The sequence below is a fragment of the Hyperolius riggenbachi genome, chromosome 4 (genome assembly GCF_040937935.1).
Source record: "Hyperolius riggenbachi isolate aHypRig1 chromosome 4, aHypRig1.pri, whole genome shotgun sequence".
NCBI lineage: Eukaryota > Metazoa > Chordata > Amphibia > Anura > Hyperoliidae > Hyperolius > Hyperolius riggenbachi.
In genome coordinates, this window is record NC_090649.1 from 63,121,509 (window position 1) to 63,141,320 (window position 19,812).

General features: G+C 44.8%; 1 protein-coding gene across 2 annotated transcripts in view; it reads right to left on the reverse strand.

The window, feature by feature from the left end:
* Nucleotides 1-19,812, reverse strand: part of SCARA3 (scavenger receptor class A member 3) — a 72,544-nt gene that overhangs the window by 16,650 nt on the left and 36,082 nt on the right. For both annotated transcript variants that reach the window (XM_068280116.1, XM_068280115.1), the window contains one exon: nt 16,993-18,036. In XM_068280116.1, the coding sequence (XP_068136217.1) occupies nt 16,993-18,036 (1,044 nt within the window). The remainder of the gene's footprint in view (nt 1-16,992; nt 18,037-19,812) is intronic.

Below are 19,812 nucleotides of genomic sequence, written 5' to 3' on the forward strand. Positions count from 1 at the left end.
AGTGCACGCACGCAGGAGCTAGTAGCCTATGAACACAGTGACTGAGTGTCCTAGACTCCTAGTACAGTAAGAGTAAGTAGTAACAGTAAGTAGAACTAACTAATTACAATAATCAATCAGCGATCAGAAGGAAATGGAGTGTGGGTGGTGTGTGTACACTCAGACAGTGAGTGCACGCACGCAGGAGCTAGTAGCCTATGAACACAGTGACTGAGTGTCCTAGACTCCTAGTACAGTAAGAGTAAGTAGTAACAGTAAGTAGAACTAACTAATTACAATAATCAATCAGCGATCAGAAGGAAATGGAGTGTGGGTGGTGTGTGTACACTCAGACAGTGAGTGCACGCACGCAGGAGCTAGTAGCCTATGAACACAGTGACTGAGTGTCCTAGACTCCTAGTACAGTAAGAGTAAGTAGTAACAGTAAGTAGAACTAACTAATTACAATAATCAATCAGCGATCAGAAGGAAATGGAGTGTGGGTGTGTGTACACTCAGACAGTGAGTGCACGCACGCAGGAGCTAGTAGCCTATGAACACAGTGACTGAGTGTCCTAGACTCCTAGTACAGTAAGAGTAAGTAGTAACAGTAAGTAGAACTAACTAATTACAATAATCAATCAGCGATCAGAAGGAAATGGAGTGTGGGTGGTGTGTGTACACTCAGACAGTGAGTGCACGCACGCAGGAGCTAGTAGCCTATGAACACAGTGACTGAGTGTCCTAGACTCCTAGTACAGTAAGAGTAAGTAGTAACAGTAAGTAGAACTAACTAATTACAATAATCAATCAGCGATCAGAAGGAAATGGAGTGTGGGTGGTGTGTGTACACTCAGACAGTGAGTGCACGCACGCAGGAGCTAGTAGCCTATGGACAGTGACTGAGTGTCCTAGACTCCTAGTACAGTAAGAGTAAGTAGTAACAGTAAGTACAACTAACTAATTACGATAATCAATCAGCGATCAGAAGGAAATGGAGTGTGGGTGTGTGTACACTCAGACAGTGAGTGCACGCACGCAGGAGCTAGTAGCCTATGGACAGTGACTGAGTGTCCTAGACTCCTAGTACAGTAAGAGTAAGTAGTAACAGTAAGTACAACTAACTAATTACGATAATCAATCAGCGATCAGAAGGAAATAGAGTGTGTGTTGTGTGTGTACACTCAGACAGTGAGTGCAGTGTGCACACGCAGGAGCTAGTAGCCTATATGAACAGTGACAGTGAGTGTCCCTACGGGTACAGTAAGAGTAAGTAGTAAGTAAGTACAACTAACTAACAATAATCTATCAGTAATCAGAAGGAAATAGAGTGTGTGTACACACAGACAGTGAGTGAGTGCACACACGCAGGAGCTAGCTAGTAGCCTATAAACAGTGACAGTCAGTGAGTGTCCTACTCCTAGTACAGTATAACTACAATACTATTAGTAAAGGACAGCAGAAATACTGGTATAGATGAGAGAAATAAACAGAGGACAGCTGCCCACAGAGGCAAGGCCCCCCTGAGGCCTAAACCTGTAAGCTTGCAGCAGCTGCCTGTCTCTAATGTAACACACAAGCTACTAACTAAAATACAATGTCTAAATAACTAACAACAATATAGGTGTGTATAGGAGGTGTATGTGAGCAAAAACGCTAGGTAAATGACCACAATAGAGCTCTTGCTAAGCCAAAGCACAAAGGAGCAACTCTCTCTCTGTACAAGTCTCAGGCAAGCACGGAGAAACGGAACATGGCGGCCGCTATTTATAGGGTAGGGGCTGGCCAGGGTCCCCCTCTGTGATTGGCTGCCGTCAGAGGGCCTGGGAGCCCTCTGATTGGCTCTAAGGACATCAATCTGGGCTATGACGCTATTCGAGCTCGGTACCGAGCTCGAATAGCGCCGGGTTGCTGGAATAGCTCGAATAGTGAATGGGCTATTCGAGTGTACTCGGATAGCCCATTCGAATAGCTCCAGCTATTCGGAGCTCGAATACCGAGCTCGAATAGCTGAAAAAGAGCTCGAATATTCGAGCTACTCGAATATTCGAGCTCTGCTGAGCACCACTAATGCAGAGCTTGCCTGGAGGGTCCCTGGGAAAACATCTGTCTTGTCTCTCCCCATTGTTATAATGACTGCATGTGCAGATACTGGTGTTAAACAGGTTGAAAAGTTTTGACAGTCCCTAGACTCCAGGAGGACTCCTTTCTGACTTGTGTGGGAGACTGGCAGGGACAGCAGTCCTATTACCAGCAACTAGTCTCTGTGTAATTTGGGACTGCAATACAGATTAGCTCTCTGCTCCATCTCCTGCTATTCTCCTTTAGATAGTAAGCTCGCAAAGGCAGGGCTCTCTCCCCCTTTTGTGTCTTGGAAATCATTATACATTTTATTCATCATGTTACTTTTATCACTGTCATTACCACTTCTGTATTTTGTATTCTGTATCATTTTTTTGTATTTTGTCACTAATTATGTATCTTGTATATTAGTGTACACCATTGTCTGTATTATGTACCCCATGTTTGTTTCTCACTCTGTACAGCGCCACGGAATATGTTGGCGCTTTATAAATCAATAATAATAATTCTCAGTCTCACTCCACTCCTCCTCTCTCTGGGCTAGTGCACGACAAAATCGCAATAGCAATCGCTAGCAATTTGCAAATGCGACTTGATAATTTGGGCTGAGGCTGCCATGATAATGGGCCTCAAGTCTGTTTCCCCCCAGGCCAAAAGGTCCCAGTCCTCCCCTGGTAGCAGCATAGTGTGTGTGTGTGTGTGTGTGTGTGTGTGTGTGTGTGTGTACTGTGTATAGTGTGTGTGTGTGTGTGTGTGTGTACTGTGTGTGTGTACTGTGTGTGTGTGTGTACTGTGTATGGTGTGTGTGTGTGTACTGTGTGTGTGTACTGTGTATAGTGTGTGTGTGTGTGTGTGTGTGTGTGTGTGTGTGTGTGTGTGTACTGTGTATAGTGTGTGTGTATAGTGTATATGTACTGTGTGTGTGTGTGTGTGTGTGTGTATAGTGTGTGTGTGTGTACTGTGTATAGTGTGTGTGTGTGTGTGTGTGTGTGTGTCTGTACTGTGTGCATGTGTATATTGTGTGTGTGTGTGTACTGTGTGCATGTGTATATTGTGTGTGTGTGTGTGTGTGTGTGTGTGTGTGTATAGTGTGTGTGTGGTATGTGTGTGTGTGTGTGTGTGTGTGTGTGTGTGTGTGTATAGTGTGTGTGTGGTATGTGTGAGTGCATGCCACAATAAGTATATTTTATGGTTAAACGCTCTGCTGCATTACAACTATTTTGTGGTGAACCCATGCCGCAATAAGTGTAATTTCTGGTGAAACACAGCTGTATTATGATTTTTGGGGGTCTTGGGGGGTGGGGTTCACCACAGGGGTGGGGGGTATGGGGCTGGGGGGCAATCACAGGGGGGGGGGGGGGGGGCGCCACAGGATTTCTCGCCTGGAGTGACAAAATGGCTAGAGACGCCCCTGGTTTGTAGGACGGGATGTTTCCTTGGGATTTATTTATATATATTTTTTTTCCTTTATTAGTCTGATGAGGAATTAGATGTTCAGTTTGGAGGAGAGAAGGGAGGGGGTTTTTGTCTTTATTCTTGTATTTTTTTGTTTGTTTGTTTGTTTTTGTTGTATGATAACATTTGGAGGGAAGGGGAGAAGGAGTAATGAGTCTTGTGATGGGAATTGTAAATTGTTTTTTTGTTTGTTTGTTTTTTTTGTATGTGGAGGCATTTTCCTTTCTTCAATAAAAATGATATAAAAAATATAATATCTATTATAACTAGCTACTACACACTAAAAAAAATGACAGTGCATTTACTTCTGGGACAAGTGTATGTATGTGTAGATATGTTTTTTTTTAAATGGTATTTTATTTCCTCATAATGCCCCTTTTAAAGTATCTGCTGCAAAGGGAGAGCCAATTTTTTTTAGACATTCTGGAGCTCAGTTTGAATAACCTGCCAGTAAAAAAAAAGTAGCTTCCCACACCTCGCTATAAATGTTTGAATATCTCACCAACGAGGTCCACCTTGTGGTTTATGAGTCGCTGGCCTAAAGTCATCCATCTGCCTATAACGATTTTAGGCAAAGTACAACAGAGAAAAATGATATTTATAGCTCTCATTTTATTAATAACGGTAAATTCCTTTCATGAGTGAAGTGTCGGTAATGTGGAAAAAGAAGTCATATTCTCACTCCTCTCTCCTCCAGCCGGGCCTTTGTGTGATGTCAGATCTGGACACACTTCATCCCACCAGCGGTGGTGGAGCACAAGGCTCCACAACTTGTGAAGTCTGCCTGTGAGTCACCCTGTGTGAGGGCTTTATTACTGACCAGCTCAGCTACTCTTGTTTTCCTTCACAGCCTGCTTGTTCTCCTGGCCGAGATGTGTGGGTGAACGCAGTAAGGATAACACTTGCTTCCCGCGTGCTGTAAAGTTGCAAAACATCATAAAGATGTTTGTTTTTTTCGAACTGTTATGTTCTCAATTAGGACAAGAAAAAACAGAGGACGAGAAACAGATGCTAGACGTAGAGTTGTATGTGAACTAAAGGCCATCTAGTTGAAAGAAAAATGTTAAAAGAAGGTTACACTCCTGTCAAACTTCGTGGATGTGGTTTGACATTACATTACAACTCCCTAAGCTAAAACTGAAAGCGAACCTGAGCTCTTGCAAAGCACACAATGGAAAGTTTTCTTTATTGCACCTATAGATGCTAAAGAAATTCACTGCTCTGTGTTTCTGTTTTTGTTTAGCCAAATTAAAGTGTTTAATTAGTTCTTAGCAGCAGCTGTGACTAGACCGCAGAGGAGCTCTGCCAAGGCCTTTCAGTGCTCCCTGCAAAGTGAAACCAACTTGTAAACTTCTATTTTTTTTTTTTTTTAGGATTTTCATAAATTGTAATGATTTTTTTTGTCTGTAAACGTTACCACGCTGAGGCTAATCTTTTACAGCAGAGAGGAAATTCTGAGTTTAGTTCCACATTAAGCACCTACTCTTAGGTACATAGAAGAACACCTGAAAGCATTCCCTGTGTGCAAAAATTTTACTTTCAATGCAGAGAGCAGTACAAGTTTGTAATGCTCTTCTAATTGGCAAATGTAAACATTGCCTGGATTGAAAATTCTTAGAGACAGAGTCGCCCAATCTTATTTCATATTACAAAAAGGAAGATTTCCGGGCACCAGATGAGTTACAGAGCAATCACCGCTTTATTTCATCCCACCACAAACACATACAGCTGGAAAAGATGGCAGCCTGACAGTTTCGCAAGCACAACACTTGCTTCCTCAGAGACCCAAATTATATTAATAGTATAATATAGTAATATTTCATATTACCCATTAGCATGGACGTAACAATAGGGGCTGCAGCCCATGCACCCGCGGGGGGGGCTGTGTAAACAGGAAGTCGCGTCAGACACTAGAGAGAGAGGCGTCCGCGCTGGAGCGCACGGAAGGTATGTAGCTGCCACCCCCCGCCGCTGCACACCTGTGGTTATTGAAGCTTGAGGGAAGCTCAGAGAGGAGAGCCCGAGGTGAGGGAGGGGGGGGGACCGTCCCCCCTCCCCGCCGAGTGTGGCCATAGCTTTCCCCTCATGCTGAGACCCCTCCAGCCCTCCAAAACGGCCCTGAGCGGGTCGGGGGGGGGGGGGTAGGGGGCCCGCTTAAACTTTCTGCAGGGGGGCCCAGTGGGTCTTAGTTACGCCCCTGCCCATTAGGCTAAATTGAATGCACAAATTTGTGCCCACCCAGAATAGTCGTGATTGGAAACACAGGGAAGGTAAAAATTGGGAGGTGGGGGCAGCAAAGAGTGCTTATAACACAGATTGTAATCATTGCTGGGCAGGAGCTCTTTGCCGGGTGAAATGACTCAAACATTGCCATGGCAACATATATTTATGCATCAGAGGAGGGAGAGGGTACAGACCAGAGCAAGATCATCCACAAGGCAACCTAGGAAAGTGCCTGGGACCTAGCAGGTGTCAAGGAGCCCAAATGCTAGCTTCTCTGGCCCATATCCCACCTCAGCTTACCAAAGGATTGAAAAGGGCATCCAAAATTATTTCATTGCCTAGGGCCCCATTTTATGTTAATCCTTCTCTTGTACAGAGTGAAGAGACCAGGCAGAAAGCTTATTCTGGCTGGCAATGATTACCTTTGTCAATTAGCAGTGATTAGCAGAGCAGTTTAAAATGTTCCTGCTCTCTGCATTGAATGTAAACATTTTTACATGCAGGGAATGCTTTCAGATGTTCTTTTATGTAGCTAAGGCACTTAAATTTTAGTTTGGGGAGTTTAATAATCCCACTTTAAACTGTGTCTCTGGATACAGAAACAGGATACTATGGCTATGCTTAAAGAGGAACTGTCGTGAAATCATAAAATACAAATAAGTGTGTTTCTACCACAGTAAAATGAGCCATAAATGACTTTTCTCCTATGTTGCTGTCACTTACAGTAGGTAGTAGAAATCTGACATTACCAACAGATTTTGGACTAGCCCAAGCCTATCTTCTCCTAGGGGGATTCTCAGGGTTTTCTTTATTTTTAAAGCACGTAGTAAATGACAGTTGCTCCGTCCAACTGCCAAAATATTGTACTGTGAGCAGGGGGCTGGCCAGCATCTTTGTATTAATCATTTTAAGGGAATGTCTTTATAAAGAATAAAGGCCATGCTGAGAATCCCCCATGAAGAGATGAACTAGCCCAAAACCTGTTGGTAATGTCAGATTTCTACTACCTACTGTAAGTGACAGCAACATAGGAGAAAAGTCATTTATGGCTCATTTTACTCGGGGAGAAATGTACTTCTTATTTGTATGTGTTTTAAATTTTAAGATTTTTGTGACAGTTCCCCTTTAAGGCCAGGCTATAATCTAATAGCCAGTTAATATTATTAGAGTCAGAGGGATGCAATGCTAGCTCCTCCTCTAATGCTGGGAATACATGGTACGTGTTTGAGCCATTTAGATTGCTCGATTGATAATTTCCGACATGTCCGATCTCCCGCCCGATCGTTTCGCCACTCGATTTCGCATAGGGGACAATGGAAAAAGATAAGAAAAACAAATGGAAGATAAGAGAATCGGGCGCGAAATCGAGCAGGGAATCGATCGGGCGGCAGAATCGAGCCTCAAAAACGTACCGTGTATTCCCAGCATAAGGGCCTGATTCAGGGCTGGGGCACACCACAAGAGTTTTTTAAAGGGGAACTGAAGTAAGAGGTATACGGAGGCTGCCATATTTATTTCCTTTTAATCAATACCAGTTGCCTGGCAGCCCTGCTGGCCTATTTTTCTGCAGTAGTATCTGAATAACACCAGAAACAAGCATGCAGCTAGTCTTGTCAGATCAGACTTTACCCATTCAGGTTCCGTCGTTTTCACATGAGAAATGTTCACCTCCCATTCATTAGCCTATAACTTTATCACTACTTATCACAATGCACTGATTTATATCTTGTTTTTTCCACCACCAATTAGGCTTTCTTTGGGGGGTACATTTTGCTAAGAGCCACTTTACTGTAAATGCATTTTAACAGGAAGAATAAGAAAAAACGGAAATAATTCATTATTTCTCAGTTTTCAGCCATTATAGTTTTAAAATAATACATGCCTCCATAATTAAAACTCACGTATTGTATTTGCCCATATGTCCCGGTTATTACACCGTTAAAATTATGTCCCTATCACAATGTATGGCGACAATATTTTATTTGGAAATAAAGGTGCATTTTTTCCGTTTTGCATCTATCACTATTTACAAGTTTAAAATAAAAAAAATATAGAAATATTTCATCTTTACATTGATATTTAAAAAGTTTAGACCCTTAGGTAAATATTTACATGTTTTGTTTTTTTTTATTGTAATGGTTTTTTTATAGTAAACATTTTATTTGGGTAGTTTTGGGAGGGTGGGAGGTAAACAATAGATTTATAATGTAAATGTGTGTTAATTTTTTTTTTTTTTTTTTTACAGGTGTAGTATTACTTTTTGGCCACAAGATGGCGGCCATGAGTTTGTTTACATGACATCACTCTAAGCGTAACATACGCTTACAGTGACGCATCGGGAAGGGAACGGCCAGAAAAGGCGCAGCTTCCGAGAGAAGCTGTCGCTTTTTCAGCGGGGAAGAGGATTCAATGATCGGGCACCATAGCCCGATACATTGATTCCCTGGCTACCGAATCCGCGGCCGGGAGTGCGCGTGCACGATTGGCCGCGGGAGCACGCGGTAGCGCGCATGGTTCCTGGACGTAGAAACTACGTCCAGGAACCAAAATAGGTTAAAGTCTGAAACACCTGATCTGCTGCATGCTTGTTCAGGGGCTATGGCTAAAAGTATTAGAGGCAGAGGATCTGCAGGGCTGCCAGGCAACTGGTATTGCTTAAAAGGAAATAAACATGGCAGCCTCCATATCCCTCTCTCTTCAGTTCCCCTTTAAACGCTAGAGGATTTAAAAGGTCTTACTAATGCAATGCTATGGGGGATTTTTACAAAATCACATCACTCCAGTGCGCACACACACATAGGATAACATTAGCAGGGGCTATTACAATCACAAAGTCTGGAGTGCACCAGCCCTAACTAAGATGTCTCCAATGATAATGTCATCATTGATCCTCCTGAAACAGTTAAAAAAATGGAATAGCTTAAAAACTGTTTATTTATTGTTTAGGATCACTTAGGTCATATCGGATCATAGTGAGTGTCATTGAGAGGTGGTTGTGCGATAGCAGCTGCCTGTGGCACCCGCAGACAGAGTTTTGTGTTTTCTTTTTTAAACCATTAGCAGCTTCAATAGAGTTATCTTGTAATGGATTGCGGAGACACCGCCGCGCGGTCTGACAGCGAGGCGGCTGGTTCCGCGTTCAGACCGGCGGTTTCTCCGCAGCAGCATGCATCTGGTGTGTCTGAGCCTAGTAGTGCACACAGATGTAAAGCTACGCGCGCGCGCGCTAGCAGGCAGGCCCTTCATGCCAATAGGAGAGGGATCAGCTGATCAGGACGATCATCTGATCGCAGCACAGTAGGTGATTGGCTGAATAGGACTGGGCGGCGCTGAGGAGCGCTCTGCTATATATACATCTTGCCTGTCAGTTGCCGGTTGTCTGCCGTTGTAAATGCTTATGTGTTAGCACTCAGACCATAGTCAGATCTCATAGTGTGTTAGAACCAGGTGGACCTGGGAATTCACACTTAGCCAGATTACTGTGTTATTACTGTGTTATACTTTAGACCAGTTCCAGGGTGTTGAGACCACGGACCTCACACCCAAGATTAGGGATACTGTGTCATTGCTGTGTTATTCTTTAGACCAGTTCCTGGGTGTTGAGACCACGGACCTCACACTCTAGACTAGGCCTCTGCTTGATATCTGTTATGACCTATTGCTCTCTTGACCCTTCTCCTGCTCTCTGATTCGGTACCTACGCATATCTGATTACCTGTTGCCAACCCTGCCTGTCCCTGGTTACCGAATCAGCCTTCTGTCTCTGTACCTTATCTGCTCGTGTGTTGCCGACCCGGCCTGGCCGACCCTTCTACCTGTGACACCTCTCCGGCGGGGTGTCCAGTAGCTGCAGGGACTCCCTGTCCCTCAGAGGGACCTCTCTGCAATCCAGTCAGGGACTCTATCTCATAGGAGTCCTTTGACTGCAGTAGAGTCTGACTCCCATCAGTTCAGGGAATCACTGGCTCTCTGGTTATCTCCAACCCTGACTAGGAGATACTTGTTATATGGTCTAGGGTCACCCGCTCCTCAGGTGGTCCAGGCTCATATACTGTTGCACCAAACACTTACACTTTATCAGGTGTCCAGAGGTTAGTACTATATCTGTATTATTGGTGATTCTGCAGATCATCCATAATCAGGTATATATCTGCATTCTTGGTGATACTGCAGATCACCAATAATCAGATTCTCTCTGTGTGTTGACACCGATCGTTACATATCTCATTTGAGATAAGTGCACTGCTTGTCCTTCAGTCATCAGAACTCGTGTGCTGTAAATTCTTGGAATGCTTTGATCCCTCTCTACTGAGCAGAAAATATAGGAACTGAAAGCAGAAGTCCTCTGTTATAGTCTCACGCTGCCCTCTAGTGTCAAGTGGCCATAAATAGACATTACAGCAGTACTAATTACAAGCAGGGAATGTAACAAATAAGAAATAAAAACATGTGCTCAAATAAATTGGCCTGGAGCACTTGCAAGCCTCTAAATAATTTGGCTGCTAAATGTTAATAAACAAAAATATAAAATATAATTTAATGTTAAAAAATACACATTTACACGAGGACAACAATCAATAATCTCTAAAATAAAAATGACAACATCCCCTCACCCACTCACAATACAAAAACAGGCTCTACAGCACACAGAAATATGTAATGTATGTGGTAATATCTGGCCATGTGCGTGACAAGGCATCCTGTGCTGAGGGTGTGTCCAGCCACATGGAGCTATGAAGGATAGTTTTATGTTCCATGCTGGGGGATATAGTGTGTGGTATGGATTTACAGCTGCACTGTGTATGTGGAATTCATTACAGGCATGATAAAATACACGCTGATAGTTAATGTAGCACAAATGGTTTAGGATCTCAGTTCTCTAAGTCTGACCATAAATAGCCAAAATATTGGAAAGATAAAGTCAATTTGAAAGTTACCATAGCAAAGAGCAGGTCAAAGATGGATGATGTAATAGGACAAAGTAGTAGAATTTGCACCCCCCCCCCCTTGTGGTCCTTTGGGTGAGCTTAAAGGATACCCGAACTGACATGTGACATGATGAGATAGATGTGTATGTACAGTGCCTAGCACACAAATAACTATGCTGTGTTCCTTTTTTCTTTCTCTGCCTGAAAGAGTTAAATATCAGGTATGCAAGTGGCTGACTCAGTCGTGATTCAGACAGGAAGTGACTACAGTGTGACCCTTACTGATAAGAAATTCCCCTTTTTACCTCTTTCTTGCTCTCAGAAGCCATTTTCTGCTAGGAAAGTGTTTTATAGTTGGGATTTCTTATCAGTGAGGGTCACACTGTAGTCACTTCCTGTCTGAGTCAGGACTGAGTCCACCACTTGCATACCTGATATTTAACTCTTTCAGGCAGAGAAAGAAAAAAGGAACACAGCATAGTTATTTGTGTGCTAGGCACTGTACATACACATTTCTATCTCCTCATGTCACATGTCAGTTCGGGTATCCTTTAAAGGACCACTATCGCAAAAAAATATAGGCAGTTAATATCTGACAGAACCGACTGGTTTTGGGCCAGTCCATCTCGTCATGGGGGATTCTCAGGGTTTTCTTTGTTTTCAACCGCATTTCCTGAGCAGCAGTTTAAAGTGAACCAAAGACGAAGCATTTTACCATATATATCAGTGGGAACATTAGAGAAAACACCTACCCTGCTCTCTGTTTCATTTTTAACTGTTCAGCTTGCTTCTAAACAGCCCTGATAAAATCCCCGACTGAGCATTCAGTCTGGCATGAAAGGGGTATATAAAGGTGTCCATCCTCCAGTTCACATGTTTTTGTGGCCACACTTGTTATGGGTGTTAAAGAAACTCTGTAACAAAAAAAAGTTCCCCTGGGGGAAGCCTCCGGGTCCTATCGAGGCTTCCCCCGTCCTCCTGTGTCCCACGGTGGTCTCGCTCTGACCCTCCGAACAGCGGGGATGTAAATATTTACCTTCCCGGCTCCAGTGCAGGCGCAGTTTCGGCTATCCGCTCGGAGATAGGCGGAAATAGCCGATCGCTGTCAGCCTGCGCAAGTCTACTGCGACTGCGTAGTAGAGCAGGCCAGTCAGAGATCGGCTATTTCTGCCTATTTCCGAGTGGATAGCCGCAACAGCACCCCCGCTGGAGCCAGGAAAGGTAAATATTGCACAGCCGGACAAATTGTCGGCTGTGCGTTCCGTGGGCTGCAGCAAGACTCTCGTGGGACGGAGGAGGACGGGAGAAGCCTCAATAGAATCCAGAGGCTTCCCCCTACCGAGGTGAGTAACCCCCAGAGACACTTTTTTTTGTTACAGAGTCTCTTTAAGATTATAATGCCCACAATTGTTTTGTGACCCTTGCAAGTTGGCTGGGAGGGTCACAAGGGGAGGAAAGGAAAGGGGTGTAAACATTGGGGGCCCCGTCCAGTGGCGTAGCTAAGGAGCTGTGGGCCCCGATGCAAGTTTTAAAGTGGGGCCCCCCAATCACTCTGTACATAACAATTGATACGGTGCGCCAAAACCTGCCATTTGCAATTACAGTGTCAGAGGTGCAAGAATGGCAGTATTTGTATATTTGTATTGCGCCTTTCTCCTGTCGGACTCAAAGCGCTTGCGAGGCAGCCACAAGAGCGCACTCAGTAGGCAGTAGCAGAGTTAAGGAGACTTGCCCAAGAAACTCCTTACTGAAATAGGTGCTGGCTTACTGAACAGGCAGAGCCGAGATTTGAACCCAGGTCTCCTGTGTCAGAGGCAGAGCCCTTAACCATTACACTATCCAGCCACTGTTCCCCATCCCCAGAAGGGGATGGGGAACAGTTTGTTAATGATTACCACTATTCAAAGTATCTATAGCAGTAATTATTAAGAGCACAGGAACAATAAAGAGCTAATACTGTGGTTGAGGGGGGCCCCGATGCGGTTGCAACCTCTGCACCCCCTATTGCTACGCCCCTGGCCCGTCAAAGTTTTGCTGGGGCGCCCATGATTTGTAGTTGCGCCCCTGCATGAAAACCTGGCTTTGTGTATGAACAGGCGTGTATTACAACATTTCCTTTAGCAAGTCCCGGTGAAGGTGGTCAGAAAACACGATTTAAAAAATATCTGAAGGCTGTTTACTTCACCTACTCTGTGGAGACTTTAAATTCACTCTTTATAGACTTTTTAAAATTTACAAGAAGCTCATAAAACAGCTCCTATGGCGCTCTTTGAAAAATAAGCTGAGCACCGCCGTGTTTTCAGAACTCATTAATGAAGCCACTACAGAGAGACATAACTGCTGGTGGTGGAGCAGCCTGTGTAGCCGCAAGAAGACCCAGTGCAGTGGAGGGGCCCCAACCTCTTACCCTCTCTCCAATCCAAGAGCCTCACTTCTGGGCGTTGTTGTGGCTACACTTATTATTGGTGGAGGAAGTTAGGATGGCCACACTTCAAAGTGTTACCGAGGCGAATCTAAGGGGTAAAAATGAGGTATGTACCTAAGAAGAGGGAAGCCTCTGGATCCAGCAGAGGCTTTCCATGTTCTCCTGGCCCCCACCGTTGCCAAGAGTGTGTCGGATATGTTCAGGGCAGCCATAAGGGGGGGACAACTGACACTGCAGTGAGGGGCTTCTGCCCCTCCCCCCCCAAGCGCTGGAAGGGCTGCATGTGCTGACTGCGGGCCTGTGGCTCACTTACCAGCACAAAGCGTTACAGAGAGAAGAGTGACATCAGTGGGGAGCAGATGAGGCACTGGGGCACCACCTATACCTAGCTACCTATACTGGGGCACCACCTATACCTGGCTACCTATACTGGGGCTGGAACCACCTATACCTAGCTACCTATACTGGGGCACCACCAATACTTGGCTACTTATACTGGGGCATCTATAGCTTGCTACCTATTCTGGGGCACCTGTACCTGGCTAACCTATACTGGTGCACCACCCATACCAGGCTATCTATACTGGGGGCAACTATACCAGGCTACCTATACCAGGGCACCACCTATAGTTGAATACCTATACTGGGGGCACCAGTATCTTGCTGGCCTATACTGGGGCACCAGCTATACCAAGCTACCTATACTGGGGGCATCTACACCAGGCTACCTATACTGGGGCACCACCTATAGCTGGCTACTTATACCGGGGGAATATATACCTGGCTACATCTACTGGGGGCACCTATGCCTGGATACCTATACTGGGGGCACCTATACCTGACTAGGGCAGGGGGACGAGCTGAGAAAGAAGGGGGAAAGAGGTAACACAGGGGGATAAAAGAGGCACAGGGGTAACAGAGGTGGGCAAAAGAGGCACAGGGAGAAAACAGATGAGACGGAAACATGAGGTCACACAGAGGGACACAAAAGAGGCACAGGAAGAATAGAGGGGGACAAAGAGAACGGATAAAGGGTAAGAACGAACCTACAAGTCCCTATCTTATTTGTTAACTGGGGACTACCTGTATTTTGCTAGTATTTGGCTACACCCACAACATGCCATGGTCGCGCCCACTTTTTGCCGCATCACGCTGTGCATGCGGCTTTCTTCAGTGTCAGAGCCATGCACATTTTTCGCCGCAGCGAACTTCGCGCACGGATACGGGTGGAGTGGCTAGTGGGCGGGCATAGCAACCAGTGGGTGGGCCCAGGGAGGTGGGGCTCAGGCCTGATAATGTGTGAGGGGCCCCAAAATCTCTGATGGCGGCCCTAGATATGTTATTGTGGCCATGCTTCTCTTCAAACATGTGCTTGGCCATGCTGTGCCTGCGCAAATACAGCGGTGCTTACTCAGTAAGCTGAAGCCACTTGTTCTGACTGCACGTGTACAAAGAGGAGAGTGGAAACAAGTTCTAGAGGGTCCGGCCAGAGGCTTCTCTTTCTTTGAGGCTGGGTGCACACATAACAGAGCGTGAAAGGTTGTGTTTTTTGTCATGTGCAGGGGTTTTTTGTGTGTGTTTTTAGTGCGTTTTTAATGCATTTTTACTGAGTTTGCATTATCGTTTTTTTTTTCCGCAGAGGCGTTTTGCATGCATTTTTCAATTGCATTTTATGCTTATCACTAGGAAGACAACAGGAAGCAGAATTACATCACAAAACAATAAAAAAACCGCATATAAAAATGCATGGAAAATGCATGAAAAACGCATACCATTGCATTCCAATTGACTTTCATTATGTGCGTTTTCGATGCGTTTTGAATATTATGCAACATTTCCTGCGTTTATAAAAAAAACACGCATGTTTGAAAACGCATAGAAAATGCACAGCTATCTTACATACAGTTGTGTTCTGCCTTCCTTCCGGCCCCTTTACACTAGGCCGTTTTCATTGTGTTGCGTTATCCATTCTGCACGCAGGGTAATGCAACAGAAATGAAAGTCTATGGGGCCTAGCACAGTAACTCCGTTGCATCCCGTCGTGCAGGAAGTTCCCAATTTGCCGCCCAGTCATTGCAAAGTCAACAGTGCGTTATTGTCAGACTTCCTCGGCGATGCAGCGGCGGAAGTAATGTAAGTCAATGGACAAAGCATACATTCTAAACACGGTGGTGGTGGTGCGGCACACATGCCCAGAACTATGCAAATATGACAGGGAGCTTGGGAATCCCAGTGACGTACCTCCTGTCCCGCAGGGAGCACACCGCTGGGGGAAGGGGTGGAGACGGGCAGCCAAGGGCATGTGGGGGGCATGCAGGGCTATGCATATGACTCTGTCAGCACACTCTGCCACAGGATCATATGAATGATTGTTTGTGTGTTGCGGTGCGATGTGAAGGGGCGGAGCATCGCACTGCAAACGCATTGGCCAGGTATAAAAACAGCCAAAAAGAAAAAGTAAAGCAAAGTGGTCCTTACATCATGGTCCAATCCATTCCGGGCCTTATTATCCCCTACCAGTAATACTCTACATTATAGCAATAGGCCAAGCATAGCATTTTGCAAAGTGTGATGGATAAAATCCGTTAGAGGAAGGCCAGTGACTAGCAATTGCCCATAGGATAGAACACCCAAAAACATAATAAATACATCGCCATCTTTTTGGGACTTTAGAGTTAGGGGCAAATAGTAGCACATGTTGGGCATCTATCTCCATCGTCTCTATGGGGTAGAACTTGAAACACCCAGAGATATAGAGTACCCAGCAAGCTCATGGTGACCCAGAACTCATTGGAGTGTGTAAGGGATTACAATGGTCCAAAAATCCCCCTTGCTAAAATGCTATGGAAAACAAAAGTTTGCTTTCTTAAAATAGAAAGTATTTGCAATAATTCTAGCATGATCTGTTTAGTTTTTTGTTCATGTGACAACCTAATCATATGGGAATATAATTGTGAGATTACATCAGTAGCTAGAGTGGCGGCCAAGTAGAGGTTCTCATAGGATGTACTGTTCAGTTAACCTTCAGAGCTAGGCTTTCGGGTAAAAAAGTGCCTAATCTGGCAGTAGGTGATAGCGTTCCGAGGGTGGAGTATCTCCATTAAACTGTAACAATTCGAAGGTGATAAATTTGACACCTAAAAATAGTTTGAGGTAGTGTAAGCGTTAGCAACCCACCATTCGAAAAAATGCAAATGATCTAGAGATGCAAGGGGGAAGTCAGGATGACCTATAAAGGATAGTTTGGGGCGTTTAGCAGAGCAAAGCTTAAACGTGTACCGTGTACCGGTACCTCTACCATAGAGTTAAGTTATCACCTACTATCAGGTTCCGTTCTTGGAAGCCTCTTAAAAGAGAAAGCCCCAGGGAAGAAGCTGAAGCAAGGTTGTAGGGTAGCACCAAGTCCTTCTCAAATCTCGCCCCAGGGTTTTATTTATTAGGTCTATAAGTATTTAATTTTCGTTCTTTAGCTTCTTTTCGATAAGGGGTGGGGGCTTATAATGGATGCACTTGTTACAAGACTTCCAGTAGATGGTCCCACTAGCTGTGGGGGTCACCACAGTGGCATACATATATCGGTGTGAGAGTAAAGATGCCGATCATCTCACCTGATTCCTCACTCTGCCCCCTCTGTTATGTGCCGATTATCCACCCCTTCCATAGTCAAAGAACAAGTTGCTAGCCTAAAGCCTATAGACATGTCTGTATAGCCTTGGCAATGCACTTTCACCAAAGGGTTCATGTCCCGATCCCTGCCAGGCAAATCTCAAGCATGTATGAGACTTTATAATCCCTGCTGGGGTATTTGACTATCAGAATTTCCAAAAGACCCAAGAAGGCAGATAGCAATTTATTCATTAAAATATCAGCTTTGGGGTGGAGGAAAAGTTTACATCTTACCTTGCACAATGGTGACCTTCTGGAGGATATCTCCATGCATTGTGTCCACCAATTTCATTTCCTGCATGATCATCGATAGATTCTGTATATCAAAATCTAGCCGAGCATTCATCAAGCTGAACCTCTCTCTGAGCAGATCCGTGGTGCCCTGCACCAAACTGATCGACTTGTTAAGTACATATAATTCCTCGGCATGAGAATTGAACCCATGGGTACAAGACAGCCGCACGTCATCTAGGTATTTCAACATACTGTGCACATGGTTATCTGTAGCATTGATATTGGTGAATATAGTGCCAATCTCTGTTTCATGGGAAAACATCCTGCCCTCCAGGCTCTCAAACCGCTCAACCGTTCGGTTCTGTGTGTATTTCGAATGGTACTGGAGGTCTGCCATGTTTTCCTCGTGGTCATCAATGAAACCAGTGATGTTGTCCAGCTGAAACTGAAGACCCATAACTTGTAGGACCAAGTCATGCGTGACCTCTGTGTTGAGGGTGATCCGTTGGGTAGTGGCAGCGATGGTACTCTGAAGGTTCCTCACCAAGTCAATGGTTTTGGCTGACGTTGACTTGAACCCACCATAAACTTTGCTATAATTCTGCCAGTCAGACACAATTTTTTGCAAAGTCAGTGTCTCCTCATCGGTCTTCCTTTGGATAACTTGTACCCACTCCGATGTCTGACCCAAAGTAAAATTAATCTGTTGTACGGCAGCATTTATGTCGTATCTCTCCTGCACCAGGTTCTTTACCGAGGTGTCCAGGTCAGCTGCTGCCGTCTGCCACCCCTTCACCTGCGACAGAAAGATTCCTAAAGTCTGATTGATCTGTTGGAGGGAGAAGTTGCTTTTCTCGATTTGGTTGTCCATCCTGTCATTGGTTGTCAGAAGGAACTGCTGATTCTCAGTTGTTTTGTCCAGCTGCCCCTCCTGGGCTGAAAGCATCTTCTGGACCTCTTCCAATTCTCCATGAAGTCTCTTGATTTCCTGGTTCAGGTAATTGGCATCATGACAGTAGGAGCAGTTTCCAACATTTTTCATGTCTAATGACCAAGAAAACATGTTTATTAAAATTGGGTCAAAAGTGATATGAATAAAGTAATTAAATATGTATCGCTTTGGTTTTAGATAACTAAGAGAAGAATGTTGTAGTAAGCAGAGTATCGTAAACCATTTGTTAAAGCGGACCTGAACTCAGAACTTCCTCTCTGCTCTAAAAGATACACAACAGCATAATAACCTTTAAAGAAAAACATTTCTTTGTTACAGCTGATACAAATCCTGCAATAAATCTGCAGTGTATCTTCTTCTTGCTTTCATGAAAGCAGACATAGCGTTAACAAATGAGCTTATCTGCCGTGGCAGTCATGTGACACGTGGGAAGATCAAATTACAACTTGTGATTAAACACAAATGAGGGGGAATTGGACCGGCTAAACTCTAAATACACACAGAGAACATTTCTCTATGTTTTTCTTCTGTCTTGTGCAAGAGTTCAGGTCCACTTTAAAGGAAACATCCGAACTTAAAAATAAAAAGAGACCTACTTACCTGGGGCTTTCTCCAGCCCCTGGCAGCCTATGTGTCCTTCTCTGCAGCTCTGCTCCCAGCAGGTGGCTCGGGGTCCCCTCCGTTGCAGAGGCCGAGCGGCATCTTCTGCACCTGCGTGAGCGCGTTCACCACCGTGCTCACATAGCCCGGAGCATCCTGCGCAGGCGCAGAGGTCCCGGCGACGGGAACGTGACCATGAGCGGTGTGGCCGCACACTCACGCAGGTGCAGAAGATGCCGACCTTGTGAGGTTTGCATCTGCAACAGAGGGGACCAGGAGCCACCGGCAGAGAGCGAAGCTGCGGCGAGAGACAAATAGGCTGCCAGAGGCTGGAGGAATCCCCAGGTAAGAAGATCTTGTTTTTTTTCCCCTCTGATGTTTCCTTTAACGTAAGAAGCTTTGAATCAGGATGATATCATTTATAGGCCGAATTTAGAAAAACAAATACAAAAGACAGAAATTTATCTCAGTGGAGGGAAGGATCTGAATAGTCCAGAGCAGGAATGTCCAAAGTCCGGCCCTATAGGATCCAGAGCCTTTCCTCTCCATAGATAATTATCGGACTTTTATTTATTTATTATTATTTTTTTGCTTCAGTTTTTCTTTAAATAACCACTATAAAAAATTTTTAAAATCGTTTCATAAAAAATGCAATTCTCCCAGAGTGAAAAGCACTATGAATTAACTTTTTCCCTACATTGCTGTCACTTATGAAATACCTTTGGGGTAAACCAATACCACACACCAGTTGGGATACGGGAGGAACAGCTGTAGCAGCAAGCATACTGACATCATTATTGCTTACGCAGTGCTGCCACTTCAATGAAAACTACGTTGTTCCCTTTCTCAAATGACATCCCGCTGTGGCTTGCGTCTGGACACAGCAGCCAAAACAGCCAGGGTGAGGAGAGAAGGAAGGCAGGAGCGCTCAGGCCCTCAGCAGTGGTGTCCTGATGCTGTGCAGGTCCTGCTGTCTAGGTTTATAGATAGGCTGTTCTCAATGAATGCTGTCAAAGCAACCATGTGAACTTACCAATTGTACCATTGGAGGGGAGGGGGAGGGGTCATAAACAGAATCCTAGAGAGGGAAATGATTATGTACAGGCCTAAGGGCCCTTTTCCACCAGCGCTGGCTGAATCGCAAAAACGCAAACCGCTAGCGATTTTACAATCACTACGGTTTGCTTTTTAACATAGGAATCGCGGTAGGTCATTTCCACTACCGCGATTCGTTTTTGCCGGGAACGCGAATGCGCGGCGGAGCGATA